Genomic DNA, 20,229 nt, shown 5'->3' with positions numbered 1-20,229 from the left:
ATGAAACATCTTTTACACAACCAAACCTTTACGTTTTAATCTGCAACATACCGTTTTAATGTATTCTCCTTGTTATATGATATTTCCATGAACGTCATGGCTGTACCACTCGTACCTAACTCGTCGCTAAATGCATCGTTCTGTTACAGTGGAATAATACGTATTTTAGGGACTACTTATTCGGTTGCATGCCAACGCTAAGGTCGACTTGAGTGTGTGAAGCGTCGGTCTTCACTTTATCAACTAACAGAAACGTGAAACCTTTTGAGCATCTGTTGGTCAAGAAGATCCGGGCTACAATTGATCTTCAGCAACCCATACCTGTCTTAAGAAGCTACTAACAGTATAGTGGGTGGTCAGACTTTGTTCACACATATCATCGTATATCAGCTGCGTAGATCGATGCACATGCTGTTGATCACTGCATTGTCTGGTCCAGACTTGATTATTTACAGAAGGCCGCCACATAACTGGAATATTGCCGAGTGTGGCGTAAAACTAAATTCACTCACTGTTGGTCAACATACAGATCTGATAGTAATACAGTGTTGATGAACACATGAGGGTGCCAACTCCCTTCCCCTAGGAATATAGGAATACAGCTCAGTTTGCATTTGTCTTGGCATCGAGTAAACGCCAAAGTGACTGTTGTTCAATGCAGCATTACAGTCATTGCCATCATGAGCATCAAGCTCCGCAACTGTGATACAAAGGCATGCTTCAGTCAAGTCAGCGAGCCTCACAACCAGTCCTGTAAGACGTCTCTTACAAGTGCGGGTTGCTGAATTCGTAATTTCACTGGGTGTAAATGACTCTGAGATTAACAATCGGTGTTCATAAGCTGGAGGGTAGTTCATTCAGTTTGTTTTTGTTTGTTCGTTTGCCGGAACATCACATAGACATATTGGCATCAGCATACCAGATAAACGTTTCATGGCACGGAATAGTACAAACAAATGGTGGCATCTTGCGAACAGAAAATGTCCGTGACCTCCTGTTAGAGACGTGGCCTCTATGGTGCGTTATCATATTCATCAACGCAGACACAATTACGATCGTGCGACGAATAGACAAGTGAAGTGAAGTTTTTCACAGGTTTATTAGTTGAGAAAATCAAACATCTGACCTGACAAACTGATTTAGGACTGAAACGTATTTTCGTGGTGTTGCCACAGTGCTGGAACATACATTTACATACATACACACATAACTTTCGCCCGTAAACTTAATGCTATGATTGGCTCGTACCCCACAAACGGATCGTGGTGCTACGACTGTTGTAAGTCCATGTTAGGAAATGGAAGAAACAATCCGATTTGTCGAACGGGCCTATACGACGAGTACACGGTAAACCACGACGTGATCGTGGACAGAATACCACGTGATGCCGCATAACGTCAACTTCCAGATTTACGACATCACGTGATCAACTAGGAAGACTCCATGTCTAGTATTTCATCCAGCATGTCCCTTTGCTGAGCCAGCTATCGTTGTCGGCCTGACACTCAAGCCCCATTCCTTCACAGCAGTTTGTCCAGAAGCTACATTCATCCCCAAAGTCGGCACACTCCTTACTATTCTTGTTTGACCGCTTCATAGCACGGGCAATGACATCAGACCTGAAACACAATTAAAGTCGTACAATGAATAGTTATATTCCTGTTAACATCAACTGTGTGAAAAACGCAAGTGATATGGGAGATGGAATATTGCTGAGTGTGGCGTTAAACACCCAAACAACTAATCATTCCAGCTATAGTAGCAGTCTGTAAATAATCAAGTTTGGACCAAACAATCCAGTGATCAGCATCATGAGCATCGATCTACTCAGTGGACAAGAGCAGGGAATGACTGGACGAAAGGGTGAATTTGAGACGGGAAAAAGAAAAGAGAGACGACACTGATTGTTCTTCCATCGCCCTGTCGTAGTCCGGCTTGTTTAAGAAGGGATGTATATATATATTTTATATATATATGTTTTAATTAATATCTTACAAAACTAACGTCTTGCCACGAAACAGACAGATGACGAATACTCAGCATTGGAGTACACGCTTGTTGAATTTTGTATACATCCATTAGGTCTAAATGCAGCAAACAGTTTATAATATAAGGGGCCCAATGCTTGCTGTTTCATTGTCTAATTAATATTGCACAGGAATGAAAGTCGGACTGGTCCGATCCTATGACCAGTGCTAGTGATCGAGCTGCAATGAGACTACCAGCCTATTACAGTGAGTTAGTCAGTTTAGTATTACGCCGGTGTAAGCAATATTCCAGCAATATGATGACGGGGGACGCTAGAAATGTGGGGGCGCGAACCCATGTGAGGAATCAAACACGGATCTTCAACGTGACGAGCAAACGGTTGAACCAAAACTAGGCTACCCCACCACCCCTGCCTGTAACAGACTTGGAGACTTACAAACACATGCCTGTACACTTCAACTTTACTGCTTCTCAAAATATATAGACCACCTTTTCCCCAAGCTCGCCCATTCGTGATTTACTCGCGTTATTCAGGGACAAGCCGTGGCGTAGGAACATCAGAACCTTTTCAAATAGGAACGATAACTCTGTTTCTGTTTGATTCCAATGGTGCTTAATATCACTGAAGCACTGCTACATTGTATTGCTGTTTTTGTTTTTGTTTATTTTTTTCAAAGATTTAATCCTCCTTGATACAGCTAAAGGGAGAAAAATATAGTTGTTAAAGACATATTTTGACTACCTCAAGGTCACCTTATATTTCCATTTCTGAAAAGGGTTTAAGAATTACTAATGAGATTAGTTTTATTGAATATCCAAGCAAAATTTATATTGGTTTTTAAAAAGCTGCATTAATTCCCAAGCAGAAACTCATACAAATGACTTTAAAATATTTCTCATACTGAACATTCATGTAAAGTCGCTGTCATACACTAGCGGCATTTTAACTGAATTATCTGAAAAATATATGAATAACCAAAAAAGTGAAACTAAAATATTTCCATCGATGTGAAATATATGTCAAGTCTTAAAGATTAAAGCTGATTAGTTATACAGATGTAATATTATTGTTTTGAAACTTCTAGCGGTTAATAAATTACATTGCCTAAAACTGTTTGAAGCACACGTACAATCACCACAACAAGCTCGCAAAATCGTCAGAAAAACTCCGTTGGACCATTGAGAGCACTTATGTCAACAAACACACGTGCGTGTATTTGAATTTCTCACTGTCAGTGGCATGGTTTTTTTTTATCAAAAACGTCACACGAGTCAGCACAATTCTATTACCTACGTTCTTTACACTTTCAATATGACGGTATATATAATTTATGATTTTTTATACTATAACATAATGCCATAGTCAGGATCATTTATATCAAATCACCACGTCCATTACGTGAGTTCAGATTGGTTTGTAGTATTTTCGCACATAACAAGCATCGGGTAGGGGACGAGTCTTCTTGGCGGTTACTACGGAGAGAGGCCCTTAAAATAGTATTTAGAACAGGGCTGCAAGAGTTGCTCCCCTTTGAGATGCTAGAAGGAAACGAAGCTTGGTTCATTTCCCGATTCACCCTCATTATGACAGTTTGCAAGCGACGTATTCGACTGGTGGGTTTCATTCTTGACGCTCCCCTACTAAACTGAAAGCGACAGGACACCAACACCTCCAGTAACCCGTTACTCACACTGATCTGGCCTGACGGGACACCTCTGCTGCTACTGCTGCTGCCCGTTGGTCAGTGGAATCGGACTCTTTAAAGGAAAACAAAATGTTGGCAATATCACAACAGCGAAGCCGTAGATTGTAATAGATCTGAGCCTAGGTTTTCGAATTACTCTCAGCGCTTAGAAAATCTATCTTAATTGTAATGTAAGGTACTTACGCCTATCTTAGCGCTAAGAGAACTTCGAAAATCTAGGCACAGGTGTTATCCACTACGTCTTTTACTCCTGAAAAATCACCGACAATCGAACATCAGACAATGGTAAGTTTCTTGTTATGGGGTAGATCGCATTTAACTGACTTTCGATCTGTTTCGTTACACAGTAAATAACTGTAATATTCAAACAAAAATATGCATTTGCAGTCATACGATGTGTGCAGCGCAGCATTTTGTGTCAAGTCATTTGTGAAACTTAAATCTCACATTAGTGGGACCTGTCAAATCCGGACTCTTTGTAAACCGAGTCCGGACTAATCTCTGCGTCCCGGCCAAATTCCTCTTTGTTTCATTATTAAAGCTTCTTTTATTATCCGTACTCTCTCAATTACAGATTATGGACTATATTAATTGTCTCGGCATTCAACTGCGATCAACTGGCTTTGGGAACAATGCCTTGTAATCTGGAATTAGCTGACTATGCTATACTCTTTAAAAAAACAAAAAAACAAAAACAAAAACAAACAAAAAAACAAAAACAAATGAAGGTCTACCCGGGGTAGAACCCATGCTTGCCATAAAAGGCGTCTATGCTTGTCGTAAGAGGCTACTAACGGGATCGGGTGGTCAGACTCGCTGCCTTGGTTGACCCATGTCATCGGTTCCAAGTTGCGCAAATCGATGCTCATGTTGTTGGTCACTGGATTGTCCGGCCCAGACTCGATTATTGAGAGACCGCCGCTATATCGATGGAATATTGCTGGAGTGCGGCCTTAAACTAAACTCACGCACTCATTTTCAACAAAAAGTAGGAAAACCTGAAGTTTCAATTTGGATAGGAAGTAAAAGTTGTTTTAGTTGCATTTTAGAAGTTGGGGAATACAACATAGAACACGCTTTATGCATAACATCTTCTTTATTTCATGACTGCAACGTTTCAAGCAGATGGACAACGGTACGAGAATCTGTATCGAAACGTCGCACTCATGAAATATAGACGTTATCCATATTGCGTGTTCTATATTAGGAAGTATGAGAGTTCACAACCTTTTCAAAGACGGACATCTTATGAACGCGATTAACGATCACGTGTACTTTGGGGGTACACATGCACAAATCACTAATGTGCATCGCTATAAAGGAAACCTCACAATTAAAACTACTCATTTCTATCTTTAGGTAACTTAAATCGACCTTTTTGACACCAGTGCACAATTCTCACCCGAAAACGAAATTTCAACCAATCGAAGCGGCGTGTCTCCGTGACGTAATGTCATGAATAGATATGACGGCCGATGTAGAATCCATGTACATTTCAGAGGGTAAATTATCTCGTTTAGTGTTGGTCCATAATTTGATTAAATTTACATGCCAATTGCACTACATCAATTAATACTGCCTTTTTGTAACCCGTGTTGGTGTCGACCCGGTAGCGCGAAATTTGGAAATTTTCTATTCCCGGAAGCCCGTCAAATCCAAAGTCCCGGGACTGCCCACAACACAGTACGACTTGTCCTTCCAGCAACGGGAATTCGTGGGTGCTTTCTTCATCACATCCATCCAGAGCATCTGGAGGAGGACTCAGGAAGAAGGTCTTACGCTATAATACAAGGACGACGACGACATTAGGAGGTTTGTTCGACGAACTGCTGTTCTGCCCCTGGTGCCCAGACACCAGATAGAAGATGTATGGTTGGACACCATAGCCAACAGTCCAAAGGGTCCTAAGATAAGCATGCATCATGTAATCTACATGTATTCCTTTTCGTAAATACAACTTTTTGTGATTTGTAATTATAAGTTTTGTTACTTATAAATTCTGAATTTGTTTTAAGTAGCAGCCTTCATGGATTACATCACAGCTACCTGGGTGGAAGGCACCCAGTTCCCGCCAGCAGTTTGGAACCGTTATGAGAGGGCACGTCACCGAACAAACAACGTCGAGGGTTGGAATTCCAAACAACTGATTAATACAACTGAGTGAACACTGAGGTATCATGAACATTGAAATTATTTAAAATAATTATTTATTTATTTATTTATTTATTTATTTATTTATTTATTTATGTAAAATTTAAAAATAAACAACATAGCTCATCTGAGTTATATTTTCTTGTGTCTTGTTTTGTTGTTTAATTCTCCAATCCCCTTTATATGATTATTGTGATAAGTACGGTAACAGTGCACGTGAAACCACAAAGTGCAGTGACCGCGACATCACTGAACCGAAACGAACGACAAAAAGTACCGGAACCGTGACATCACTGAACCGAAACGAACGACAAAAAGTACCGGAACCGTGACATCACTGAACCGAAACGAACGACAAAAAGTACCGGAACCGCGACATCACTGAACCGAAACGAACGACAAAAAGTACCGGAACCGCGACAGTGGTTATAGGGGTCTCAAATTTCGCGTTTAACGGCCATAACCTATAGTGTAAACCTAAACGTTTTGTCATTATTCACTCGATGGTCAACTAATGAATTTAAAACAGGTATAAGTGGTAACACCACGTATGATACTCGACAAAGGTTCCCATTTTTGTGTCTAGATCGATCAAAGAATCAACAGATAATACAATGATTGATTAATTACCTTTTTATGCAAAGCGGATTTGTCAAAAGACAGTGTTTATGTGTAAAGATTTATTAATCTATACTGAATGCACCCTGTCGTGTCTGTGTCTGTGTTAAAACAACGCCCTTCTTTCAAAGATTAACCGCTAAGAAACCGATTGATAATTATTGGCTAACTAAATTACTTTTTTAAAGAATGACGGACATTATGAAATTAGTTGCCAGGTGTGCTGTCTTGGGTGACCAATGAGACTATACACCGATGTGAAATACCCGAAACGATACATCACTTTTTGGTATATTAGACTATTAAAAAACACATCAGATAAAAAAGCTGCAGATGAATGGCATATCACTCGTTTTTGTGGATATTGATGAATACATTCCTGGAACAAAGTAACAGCCTAACATTGTTCCTATAACTTAAATCTGTTTTAATTTGAATATTTGCATTTTGTTTTTATTCATTTGTCGTAGCATAACAACAAAATCATTATTTTCGTCGTGAAGTGTAATGAGACACACAACATACACATGTGCACGAATTGTTTCACATTGGCAAACTATAAAATGTCTAGATATTACATTCCTGTTATACACTATCTATAAGTATCAGCAGATCACCATAATCTCAGCTGGTGACTTCACGACTTTCATAAATGGCGGCGCCCTGTCTGAGGATAAATGCTATTTAGGTTTGTTTTCACCAAGTTACAAAATCAAAACCACTTCTACCGGTAGTAAAATATGTATCTGATTGATGGCCAATAGGATTTTGCCTGACATGGCTTATAACATAACAATTTCTCTCGTGGAAGCGAGGTTCCGTGGAAGAAATCTGTGTGTTACAAGTTGTAGTTTTTTTTTTGGTCATCACCCACATACATATATTACTACAACTAGTAAGTAGTATTGGTTATTTAACTTCCGTGAAGGTATCTGAACACAAGTAAGATATCGTCCCAAGACTTCAGTGTTTCCCACAACATAAACTAGTTCATATTCCGCGCATAGATCGGCTAACGTTTTTAAGTTAACCGGGCGCAGCACTGCAGTAAATAGGGTTTTACGAAATTGTGGACTATTTATCTCAGTTCTCGCTTCGCACTTACAAACATAACCCATTTAGCACGAATTGTGGGTTCCTGTGGAAATCTGTGCATGGTGACACCATCGCCCGACCACTGGGAGCAACAGACGGCAAGGCAATCTGTAGGCATATCTATGATGACGTCGAGAAATCAGCGAAAAGACGAGCTTCTTACACATATGTTATACCTGAAAATCGTTCCTAACATGACGTCACTGCGGTTCGCTGCTGTCCCCTGGCTACAGAGTTACGTAACCTGTCCGTGGTGTCGTTGGTGGGTGAGAGTGAAGCAGACGACCTTTTGGCAAATTTTAATCGCTCGGTGTGAATTAACCACAAGTTTTACAAGAATGAATTTGGTGTTCCGCTTAAGATTAACCACACGTCTTTCATATGTAATGGTTAAAAGTAGTACACTAAACTAGGAGAGGAGATAAACATACTGTGTTGGAAAATCAGAGGTGTATGATGAAATTATAATAGCTCTAAATTTAATTTAAAACAGAACGCGTAGCGTGAGGTTTTAAATACAAAATTTAGAGCTATTATAATTTTGTCGTACAACTCTGATTTTCCAACATATTAGGTTCATCTCCATTCTACCATAACCGCATTATTCCGATTTTAAACAAATACATAATGTGTTGGAAAATCAGAGGTATATAATGTGATTATATACCCGTGAATGACTTTGATTAACAATCAGAATCAAATATATTTACTGAAGTCATGGTAAAATAAGAGTTTATTCGTTCTAATAGGGGCGGATTAATAGGTAATAGGGGCGGATAGCTCTAAATCAAAGTGAACGAATCTGGTTCGTCATGTATTTTGCGAGTGCTAAACTATCCATAGTCACACATACTATCGATGCATCTATAGTTTTTCGTTTCTACCATCGATTAATTGCTATCGGAAACTCAACAATTGCAATTCATCGATAGTTCGACGCATATTTACAGCCTTACTGCTTTTCCATCTCATCCTCATCCTATTTATGCGTACAAGGTGATCGTCTCTCTTTGCTTTATTTGTTTTAACCATGCCGTATGTCCCGCTGTTGTCAAAAGAATTCAACACGTCACAATTTAATTCTGGACTCACAAAAGTCCAGAAACTCTCAGCACTGTGGCCACTCTCTCACAAGCGATTTCGCAAAATTAAACAGGCAGCTGTTATGTATGTGTGCTAAGGATGAAAAAATTAAAAAAATTTTTTTCGAAAACTCAAAATTTAAACTCGCTCGCCCATGGGCACGCCCATGGGCGAACAGTGGCCAGTGGGTAGGCCCATGGGCAGGCCCATGGGCGAAAGTGTTTATTTCATCCAGAATAAATGTTTTGGAGGTTGTAAATGAATGAAAAAATGTTGATAAGTATCATGACACAAATTTCAGCTTGTTGTGACTTGACTCTGGTAACTGACAGCGATTTTGAAAAATCTCGCCCATGGGTGAAAAACATATTGGCCCATGGACGAGAATAATTAATTTAATTGAAACTACATGTTTTTTTCCAGGCTTTGCAGCTTTTCAATGAATGAACGTGTATTTATTATTGTCTTGACACGAAATTAAGCTTATTTTGACTTAATTCGACTAATTTAAAATGATTTTTAAAAACGCCTCGCCCATGGGCGAAAACCATTTGGCCCATGGGTGAGAATATTTACTTTTACTCAAAATACACCTTTTCCCATGTTTTGGAGGTTGTGAATGGATGAAAGTATGTTCATAAGTATCATGTCACAAAATTCAACTCATTTTGAATTAATTCCGTTAATTTAGAGCTATTTAACAAAATCTCACCCATGGGCGAAAAACATTTTGGCCCATGGGCGAGAATATTTCCTTTTACCCCAAACACATCTTTTCCAATATTTGGAGGATGTAAATGAATGAAAGTACATTTATGAGTATCATGACAGAAATTCCAACTCATTTTGACTTAATTCCTCTAAATGAGAGCAATTTTGAAAACTCTCGCCCATGGGAGAAAGATATTTTGGCCCATGGGCGAGAATATATGCCTTCACTCAAAATACATCTTTTCCTGTGGTTTGGAGGTTGTAAATAAATGAGGATATATTTATGAGTATCGTGGCACCAAATCCAACTCGCTGTGACTTAATTCTGATAATTGAGACCGATTTTCAAAAACATCTCGCCCATGGGCGAAAAACATTGGGCCCATGAGCGAAAATATTTCCTTTTCACTCCAGATACATCTTTTCTAATGTTTTGGAGGATGTAAAGGAATGAAAGTGCCATTATGAGTATCATGACACAAAATTCAACTGATTTTGACTTACTTTTGCGAATTCAGGAAGATTTTTTTAAAATATGCCAGAATAATCACTTTTACTCAAAGTACATCTTTTCCGGTGTTTTGGATTTTGTAAATGAATGAGGATATATTTATATGTATCATGGCACAAAATTCAACTCATTTTGACTTAATTCTGCTAATTTGTAACAAGTACAAGAATCTGGATTTCCACTTCAATTTTCATAGCTTTTTTATTGTCTTGGAGGTTGTAAATATATGAATGAAAGTGTGTTTATAATTATCACGACAAAAAAATGAAATCATTCCGGTCTTAATTCGACTAATCTCTCTCGTGGACGAAAATATTTTCGTTTGCTCGTTTTCTTTATTTTGCAAACATATGGCTTAAAAATAGATGAAATTCTAATGACAATTCAGTTTAATTTCGTGAGTTTAGTTTTATGTCGCACTCAGTAACATCCCAGCAATATGGCGGCGGTTTGCAGATAATCGAGTTTTACTTTACTTCCAGCAACATATACAATACACTTAGAATACTAAGTCTTGAGATTCTTTTGAATTTAGGTATTCTATAAATATACCAAAATTCAACCTATATCTATGAAGTTGAAGTTATTTGTGAAAGCCCTAATCAAGAATGACCAAACTCCAGTGACTATGCTGGGACACATTAATAAACGGTGTTGTGAGATCTTTAAACTGTATTGAAATATGTCTTGCCAATTCCGCTGACATTCACCAAATGTACCTACCTAGTAGTTTTAAGTGTACCTACCCAGTTTAGCATGTTTCGTTTTAATAGTGTGGTCTCCATTTTTAGTAATTCCCGTTTGCCCGCCCCGGCTTTTCTTCGTCCGAGGTTTTATGGGGTATTTTCCTATTTGTCAGACCAGAAATTATCTACAACAGGGGTAGGTCACTCGCTTGTTTTCTTTACCATTTGTACTAATTAGTATGCGCCTCCTCATGCTCCAATGCACACAGTGACCTGATTCGTCTCCATCGCAACTTAGGCTGCGTTTAACAGTACTTCAGCCAGTTTACTGTATCAGTCGAAATCTTACAATGAATGAATGAATGAATGAATGAATGAATGAATGAATGAATGAATGAATGAATGAATGAATGAATGAATGAATGAAGAGCAAGACGTATATGTGAATGAATGAGAAGATATAATAAAAGAAAGAAGTACATATGTGAATGAATGAAAGAATAAATGATACACCACGGCCATCCCTTCCAAAACATGCTAAAGAACGCAAAACTATCGTTAGATCACATGTGTTAACATCAGCTTGTTATTGTCTCCCTGGTCAGACGTAACAATTGTCAGACAGGTTAAAACAACAAACTATCTGGTTGACTGCACAGCTGCCTGTTGACGTAGTATACCCACATCACCTACTTTTCTTGCGTAACCTTCATCTACATCACCACCCTTAATATATTGAGCAGAGAGCACAGAAGGTCCTATAGCTGTAACCACTGAACCGTGGCGTCTCTCTGCTTCCAAGTTCCCAAGTGGGGGTGTCCTTTTCTACCTATTCCATTAATCTTTAAAACATCTAACAAGCTCAACACATGCATTTTTTTACTCAAATGTGATGTTATACATAATCATAAGAGTATTTTTATGTGTTATTTAGTTGATAAATTATCATTTCATGATACATATATGTACAATATTTTGCTTCGATTTGTAACTACCCACATTATGACATTGAGACCATTTTGATTTATCGAGTAAAATACGATTGTATAGTTTTGAGTTTGAATCGTGGCATATTTTACCGGTTTGCCACTTTTGCACTCTACCTTTTTAAAGGGGGAGTGCATATGTTGGTGGTTTTTAGTATTCCATCTATTCATTTGGATTTATTAATCTATTTGTTTTTGTTTTGTTTTGTTTTTTACTGCTAGTGGGCCTGTTAATCTGCTTTGATAACTGTAAATTTATTCTGACGTTTGACGAGCGGAATATGAAGTGTTGTTATCATGTATGTTATGTAATTATATTATTGGTATGGAGCGGCATTGATATGTATGTTTATGCTTGCCAATCCAGTCCCGATTACTTGAGGAGATTAGTTTAAACTATAGATTAACGTATCCATACTATTAATGTGTAATCATTTTTCGGGCTATGAGGAATACGTAATGTAATCAAGATTGACTTTGCGTATACTTTTCTATTTTTTAAATAAATTTTCACTATTTTTGCTACACTCGAACAGATTTACTTTGGCTTTCGTGATTGTGGTCTCTAAGTATTTTAGAAAGTATGTTGTTGAGACAACTGGAACTGTTGATCTGCAGTCTTTCAAAATTCATTTTCACGAGATATATTTTACCAGTTCTCAAAATGAACATATAGCTGTTTACACAAAGGTATCTTCCCGTAAAATAGGTAGGACGAAACGTGAAGCATAGCAGCTTTACTGAAGCCATAACTGATTGCCATAATTGAAGTTGTTAAAATGATCCTGAAAACTGTCATTTTCAACATTCACCTTGCAAGCAAGTTTACCAAGAAACTAAATAACTCATTACTAATGGAAGGAGTGAACTGAAAGCCCATTTTATTAACTGAAGTCACTGATTGAACTAACATCGATTCACTTACATTCTGGTACACGTGTCTTATTTCGTTTCCTGAGGACACACATTTTACTTTTTTTATAGAAAATCCGTGTCTAATCCCATAAAACAACACCGTTGTCACTACACCAAACGATTTTGACCTCGACCCAAAACAAAGGTTTAACTTACAGGACTACCTGTAAGATATCCCTTTCTTGATAACGAGTTTAACAGCTACGCCGAAATGCTGCTTACCTTATAAGAAGTTGTATATCCATAGAACTTTCGTATTTGTTTCCAAATGATCATGACCTGAACAGATATTACTTTGTCAGAGACTTCATGAGTGATTTTCACGTTCTAATCCACACACTGATTTCCACTTTTTCATCATTTTGACTTTTATCTCAGTTTGTTGAGTATCTCAGCATAACTCGCAAAGACAATGGAAACTGAGCGGAACGATGACGCGTTCACTTACGTAATTTCCGCAAAGCGCCTACGACAATTTGCGCCGAAAAAGTCATGTCTCGTCCGCTGGTCTTGTTTATTGGAGTAAAACAGCTGCCGCTTTCAAGTGTATTTTACTTGTCATATACAAAATTCATCCATGGATCACATTAGGTCATTAGGGGACACCAGCTTTGAAATGAACAGGTGTTCGTGAGTGTATATGGATGAAAAAGACTGATTGCGCAAGACGCGCAGCCAAATATCTCACATTCAAAGGAAATCTCGATTTGATTGTTTTATAAGGCGTCGAGCTGACCGGTTGGTTTTGGTGTTGTGTATAAACCTCCTTTGCAAGAACTTCGTCAAGCATACCTGCTTTGTCCTTTTGCAAGACCTGCACATGTTAGTTTTTGAAAGACATTGACATTTATGTGCAGGTGCTCTGGAAAACCTTGTCCGGCACGATATTCCTTCCAATTTAGTTATTGTGTGCATGCTGCATTTCAATTTTGGAAATGTGCTTAAAACATATTTTGATTCTCAAAGAATGTGGTTCGTTTAGCAAGCAAAATATTGCTTTGATTAACACTTCACCAGTACTATACAATATTACAGAATACACAAAACTGGATACACACAAACGACAAATTATAGCATTGTGATTAGGGGTATATGGGGTTATAGGAGTCCCTTTTTATCCACCGAGACAAGTCCTACACGCCCTGGTGGGGTGTGGTTTCGAGAGGGGGTAACGGAGGAGATGACCAAGACACACGTACTCCATACGCTATCATGGTCTTCCTTACTGGTTGAAGATTGACCTTTTCTCACTGTGGTCTATGATGACTTCGGTGAACGGAAAAGAAATTATTCATTGTGAAAACCAGAAAATAGTTGAATCCGTCCACGATTTTATCATAAAATACAAAGCTTGATTTTTAATTTTTTAACAGGAAACTAATTAACTTGTCAAAAACCTTCTCACAAATGTTCAGTGTTTCTACAAAGAGCTAGTCAGACACAACAAACCATAATTCTATTTTTCATGTTTACTTATATGATAGATGTATTTGATGTAATGATGTGTATGCATATGTTATTATATGATAGTTCATATGGATGACGACACATGCTTCATTTATATTTTGTATTATATGCTGTAAGGGTGAGGTACTGTAAAGCTTGTTCACCAGTCCCAATCAGAGTTACAAAACACACAAAAATACAACAACATGGAGATGTGTGGAGAAAATAGAGACATATGGAGAACAGCAATGTCATAACTGAACAGAAATCATTCCCTCTATTGGTGAAGGCCGTGTGGGATTAGTTAAACAAAGAAATCTAGTCGACCATGCCTCCTAATCCTCTTACTCCTTAAACAAACGACTTGCCTGGGCTGTCTAAAATTGAATTGAATTTTTTGTAAATTCGATGTTTCGGGTATTACGTAAGGAGGTAATCAGGTGTCAACACTATGGCGTTCGACGCTCCGGACATTAGGAAAACCAAATACGTTATAAAGTACAGTAATGTGGTCAGTATGAGCGAGGCAGACAGTCTGATGAGCACAGCTCAGTACGGAAATCTCTTGTCTTTGGAGCTGCTCGTTGAGACGCTGAAGCCTTCTGTCAAGTTCTTCTTTATTCTTTATTGTGGCCACTGTGTCACAATATGCAGTTTACATTGCTCACAGACCCTCGATTCACGATGACGCCAACTTTCTAGACTACTGTTCGTGCGACGACTATCATTCAGGAATTGGTTCCACAGCTCATTCTTTCACCGAAGTCTTTGTGTATGTGTTTTAGCTCGTTAATTAGCGTAGAGACGAGTCTTCTGCTATTCTCGGGCATTCTCGGGCATTCTCGGGCACAAGTTCTCCAAGGTAGTCGACGCTCCGGGTGTCATTAGAACAGTGTTGAGCACTGTCACACTCCACTGCTTTTCGACAGTCCTGTTGTGTATTTGATAAAACAATCGACAATCCGGGTGTGAACCAAAAGAGGATACCACCATTCTCATCGGTGGATGAAATGGGATGAAGAAAACCCGCATACTCTTCATCACATTGCTACACCGTATTTACCATAACGAATGTTTAAATATCACTTTATGTAAATAGAGCACCAAAACAAGCTGAAACCATGTATTATATTAACAAGGTACTAACTATAGTCGATTCGAACCACTGCTTTACAGTTCACTGACTGGATGCAGGCTTTTCCCACGTGGCGGGGTAAAACTTAATGATCTATTCTCCCTCGCAAGGCCACGTGAACCAATCAGAAATGGACATTCTTAAATGGGGTAGGAGAAATGTGTCATGTACGTTCTTATGAACCTTGATCTTTCAGGTACATATCATCAGTTGTGTACAAATAATGGTCTAGAATAATGTTTCAAACACTTTAATACGTATTGATGCAGGGGCTCCATATGTTCTTGTTTACGTTTCTCGTCAGAATAAATTTACAGGTATCAAAGCAGACTCACTCGCTGGGCCACCTGCAATAAAAAACCCAAACAAAGCAAAAACAGGTAAATCAGTTAATTTAAACAAATAGATGGTATACTAAAAAACACCTAAATATTAGTATGCACGCCCCATTTAAAAAGATAGAGCGCTAAAGTGGCAAGATTCAAACTCAAAACTATTCAATGGTATTTTACTCGATAAATCAAAATGGTCTCAATGTCATAATGTGCGTAGTTACAGAATCAAAGCAAAATATTTTACATGTTTATGTACGATTTATTTAGCAAAGCCAGAAAAATCCTCGACAAACACGGCCGCTTCTCCTCAATACGTGGGTTTGTGAGAGTGAGGGTACTCCCTACAAGGCTCACTCCCATTAGTTAACAAGGCGTCCTCCCATTTTATGTATTTTTTACTCGATAGGTACGGAAAAGTAATTAGGCGATGTGGGTATGTCATGACTAGTTGATTTCTCAGGATTAGGTGAATTGGGTATGGCAAAGTCGATATACTATGATCATAGGGGATTTAGCAACCATGTCGGAGTGAAGGAATGACAAAACTCTGTGAGAGATTAATGAGTGTTAAGCATTATGAAATAGGGAATGGTAAATTAACACAGAATGCCCTAGACCTGTCCAGCGTGTCATATATATATATATATATATATATATGTCGTAAAATAATAATTTATCAACTGAATAATACATAAAAATACTCTTATGATTATGTATAACATCACATTTTAATAAAAAGATGCATGCGTTGAGCTTGCTAGATGTTTTAAGATTAATGGAAGAGGTAGAGAAGGACACCCCCACTTGGGAACTTGGGAGCAGAGAGACGCCACGGCTCAGTGGTTACAGCTATAGGACCTTCTGTGCTCTCTGCTCAATATATTAAGGGTGGTGATGTAGATGAAGGTTACGCAAGAAAAGTAGGTGATGTGGGTATACTACGTCAACAGGCAGCTGTGCAGTCAACCAGATAGCTTGTTGTTTTAACCTGTCTGACAATTGTTACGTCTGACCAGGGAGACAATAACAAGCTGATGTTAACACATGTGATCTAACGATAGTTTTGCGTTCTTTAGCATGTTTTGGAAGGGATGACCGTGGTGTATCATTTATTCTTTCATTCATTCACATATGTACTTCTTTCTTTTATTATATCTTCTCATTCATTCACATATACGTCTTGCTCTTCATTCATTCATTCATTCATTCATTCATTCATTGTAAGATTTCGACTGATACAGTAAACTGGCTGAAGTACTGTTAAACGCAGCCTAAGTTGCGATGGAGACGAATCAGGTCACTGTGTGCATTGGAGCATGAGGAGGCGCATACTAATTAGTACAAATGGTAAAGAAAACAAGCGAGTGACCTACCCCTGTTGTAGATAATTTCTGGTCTGACAAATAGGAAAATACCCCATAAAACCTCGGACGAAGAAAAGCCGGGGCGGGCAAACGGGAATTACTAAAAATGGAGACCACACTATTAAAACGAAACATGCTAAACTGGGTAGGTACACTTAAAACTACTAGGTAGGTACATTTGGTGAATGTCAGCGGAATTGGCAAGACATATTTCAATACAGTTTAAAGATCTCACAACACCGTTTATTAATGTGTCCCAGCATAGTCACTGGAGTTTGGTCACTCTTGATTAGGGCTTTCACAAATAACTTCAACTTCATAGATATAGGTTGAATTTTGGTATATTTATAGAATACCTAAATTCAAAAGAATCTCAAGACTTAGTATTCTAAGTGTATTGTATATGTTGCTGGAAGTAAAGTAAAACTCGATTATCTGCAAACCGCCGCCATATTGCTGGGATATTACTGAGTGCGACATAAAACTAAACTCACGAAATTAAACTGAATTGTCATTAGAATTTCATCTATTTTTAAGCCATATGTTTGCAAAATAAAGAAAACGAGCAAACGAAAATATTTTCGTCCACGAGAGAGATTAGTCGAATTAAGACCGGAATGATTTCATTTTTTTGTCGTGATAATTATAAACACACTTTCATTCATATATTTACAACCTCCAAGACAATAAAAAAGCTATGAAAATTGAAGTGGAAATCCAGATTCTTGTACTTGTTACAAATTAGCAGAATTAAATCAAAATGAGTTGAATTTTGTGCCATGATACATATAAATATATCCTCATTCATTTACAAAATCCAAAACACCGGAAAAGATGTACTTTGAGTAAAAGTGATTATTCTGGCATATTTTTAAAAATCTTCCTGAATTCGCAAAAGTAAGTCAAAATCAGTTGAATTTTGTGTCATGATACTCATAATGGCACTTTCATTCCTTTACATCCTCCAAAACAATAGAAAAGATGTATTTGGAGTGAAAAGGAAATATTTTCGCTCATGGGCCCAATGTTTTTCGCCCATGGGCGAGATGTTTTTGAAAATCGGTCTCAATTATCAGAATTAAGTCACAGTGAGTTGGATTTGGTGCCACGATACTCATAAATATATCCTCATTTATTTACAACCTCCAAACCACAGGAAAAGATGTATTTTGAGTGAAGGCATATATTCTCGCCCATGGGCCAAAATATCTTTCTCCCATGGGCGAGAGTTTTCAAAATTGCTCTCATTTAGAGGAATTAAGTCAAAATGAGTTGGAATTTCTGTCATGATACTCATAAATGTACTTTCATTCATTTACATCCTCCAAATATTGGAAAAGATGTGTTTGGGGTAAAAGGAAATATTCTCGCCCATGGGCCAAAATGTTTTTCGCCCATGGGTGAGATTTTGTTAAATAGCTCTAAATTAACGGAATTAATTCAAAATGAGTTGAATTTTGTGACATGATACTTATGAACATACTTTCATCCATTCACAACCTCCAAAACATGGGAAAAGGTGTATTTTGAGTAAAAGTAAATATTCTCACCCATGGGCCAAATGGTTTTCGCCCATGGGCGAGGCGTTTTTAAAAATCATTTTAAATTAGTCGAATTAAGTCAAAATAAGCTTAATTTCGTGTCAAGACAATAATAAATACACGTTCATTCATTGAAAAGCTGCAAAGCCTGGAAAAAAACATGTAGTTTCAATGAAATTAATTATTCTCGTCCATGGGCCAATATGTTTTTCACCCATGGGCGAGATTTTTCAAAATCGCTGTCAGTTACCAGAGTCAAGTCACAACAAGCTGAAATTTGTGTCATGATACTTATCAACATTTTTTCATTCATTTACAACCTCCAAAACATTTATTCTGGATGAAATAAACACTTTCGCCCATGGGCCTGCCCATGGGCCTACCCACTGGCCACTGTTCGCCCATGGGCGTGCCCATGGGCGTGCCCATGGGCGAGCGAGTTTAAATTTTGAGTTTTCGAAAAAAATTTTTTTCATTTTTTCATCCTTAGCACACATACATAACAGCTGCCTGTTTAATTTTGCGAAATCGCTTGTGAGAGAGTGGCCACAGTGCTGAGAGTTTCTGGACTTTTGTGAGTCCAGAATTAAATTGTGACGTGTTATTCCTTTGGTCAAAAAATTGACAATAAAGTATTATTATCATGGTAGGGTGATAAAAAGGGAGTGACTCGCACGACCATTTCTCTTTATCTCCATTCCTGAACACAGCTCATGAAAATCACGTGGACATCGCAGTAACCCATGCATATGCACTGGATGTCATTCTTGATTTTGACGGTTTTCAAGGTTTAGATCACTGTAAACCACATGTTCACAACCATCTTGCATCGCACAGTTAGTGTGTGTTTTTTCTAGCAGTTTTATTTCTTTGAAAATATAAATCGTACACATGCGAAATAACTTCACTCTGTAAATAATCAAATCTGGACAACGCAATACATAAAATGAACCGAGGATGACCACCCGATCCATTGTGTCGCCTATTACGACCGGAATAGATTGACGTGGACCAATTCTTACCGTGAATCTCCTCGAGACATATGTGGTATATACACTATTAAGAATAACACGTACCTTTGGCTTCCGTAAACAGTATCATCAGGGTTACAACAGCAACAATCGCAACGAACTTGGCCATCTTCTGTGTCTGCGTCCTTTGAGGCGTCGGGTCAGTTCTGGTCTTTCTGATACCTGAACTATTTCGTGACCTCTCTTATATACACGAAGTTCCCACAATTAGCTGGTATTAAATTACTGGAATATTATCGATGCAATCTACTCCCTGCTACGCTAACTACCGCATGCATTCTACAGAAGCCATCGCACCGCAACCTCACTATGGTTGTTGTGAAGGTCACCGGAAGTACAGCAAATATTGGCAGACGAAACTGTCAAATTGCAGCGACAGTTCTCTCTCTATGTCTTCCTATCGTGCATTTAATTTTCACTATTTCATCATGCACGTCAAATAATGCACAGACACGATCTTGATGGATAAGAAATAAATGCAATACTTTTAACCACAGACTGTATCTATGGATGTTATGTCTTGTATCTACAAAGGAACATACATTGAAGGCATTGGTGTGAAATGCCACGCATTCCGATGACGTCGAAGTGTTAAGATTTTTTACGGGTTCCAAAGGACATGTAAACAATTTGTTATTTTATAGAATGGAATACATAACGACTGCTGTTTCCTGATCTTGATAACGGCATGAGCTCTACAAGTATCAGGCGCGTAGCAGTGCAGACGTTTTCGTGCAAGCCTGATAGGTTGCAAAGCTTTATATGTAGATAGTATTCAATTTGTGTGTTTGCCCAGCCTTTTTAGCAACAATCTTGCGTAAGCCCGGGTTTTTTCCTATCATGGTAGCTACGCCCCTGAATATGTGAGGGGCATTTCTGGGGTTCCACACCATAATATTGCTGGTATAAGGCCCAAAGAGTCATAC

At 38.2% G+C, this 20,229-nt stretch overlaps 1 protein-coding gene across 1 annotated transcript; it reads right to left on the bottom strand.

Moving 5' to 3' along the window:
• Positions 1-1,080: 1,080 nt before the first annotated feature.
• LOC137276790 (uncharacterized) lies at positions 1,081-19,609 on the bottom strand. Its single transcript, XM_067808435.1, has 3 exons — positions 19,349-19,609; positions 3,681-3,747; positions 1,081-1,619 (listed from the first exon to the last, which is right to left on the bottom strand). The coding sequence occupies exons 1-3, from the start codon at positions 19,410-19,412 to the stop codon at positions 1,448-1,450; spliced, it is 303 nt and encodes a 100-aa protein (XP_067664536.1). The 5' UTR covers positions 19,413-19,609; the 3' UTR covers positions 1,081-1,447.
• Positions 19,610-20,229: the final 620 nt, after the last annotated feature.

Source organism: Haliotis asinina, chromosome 3 (genome assembly GCF_037392515.1).
Source record: "Haliotis asinina isolate JCU_RB_2024 chromosome 3, JCU_Hal_asi_v2, whole genome shotgun sequence".
Lineage (NCBI taxonomy): Eukaryota > Metazoa > Mollusca > Gastropoda > Lepetellida > Haliotidae > Haliotis > Haliotis asinina.
Note: the sequence above shows the minus strand (reverse complement) of the source record. Positions and strands in the feature narration are given on the sequence as shown.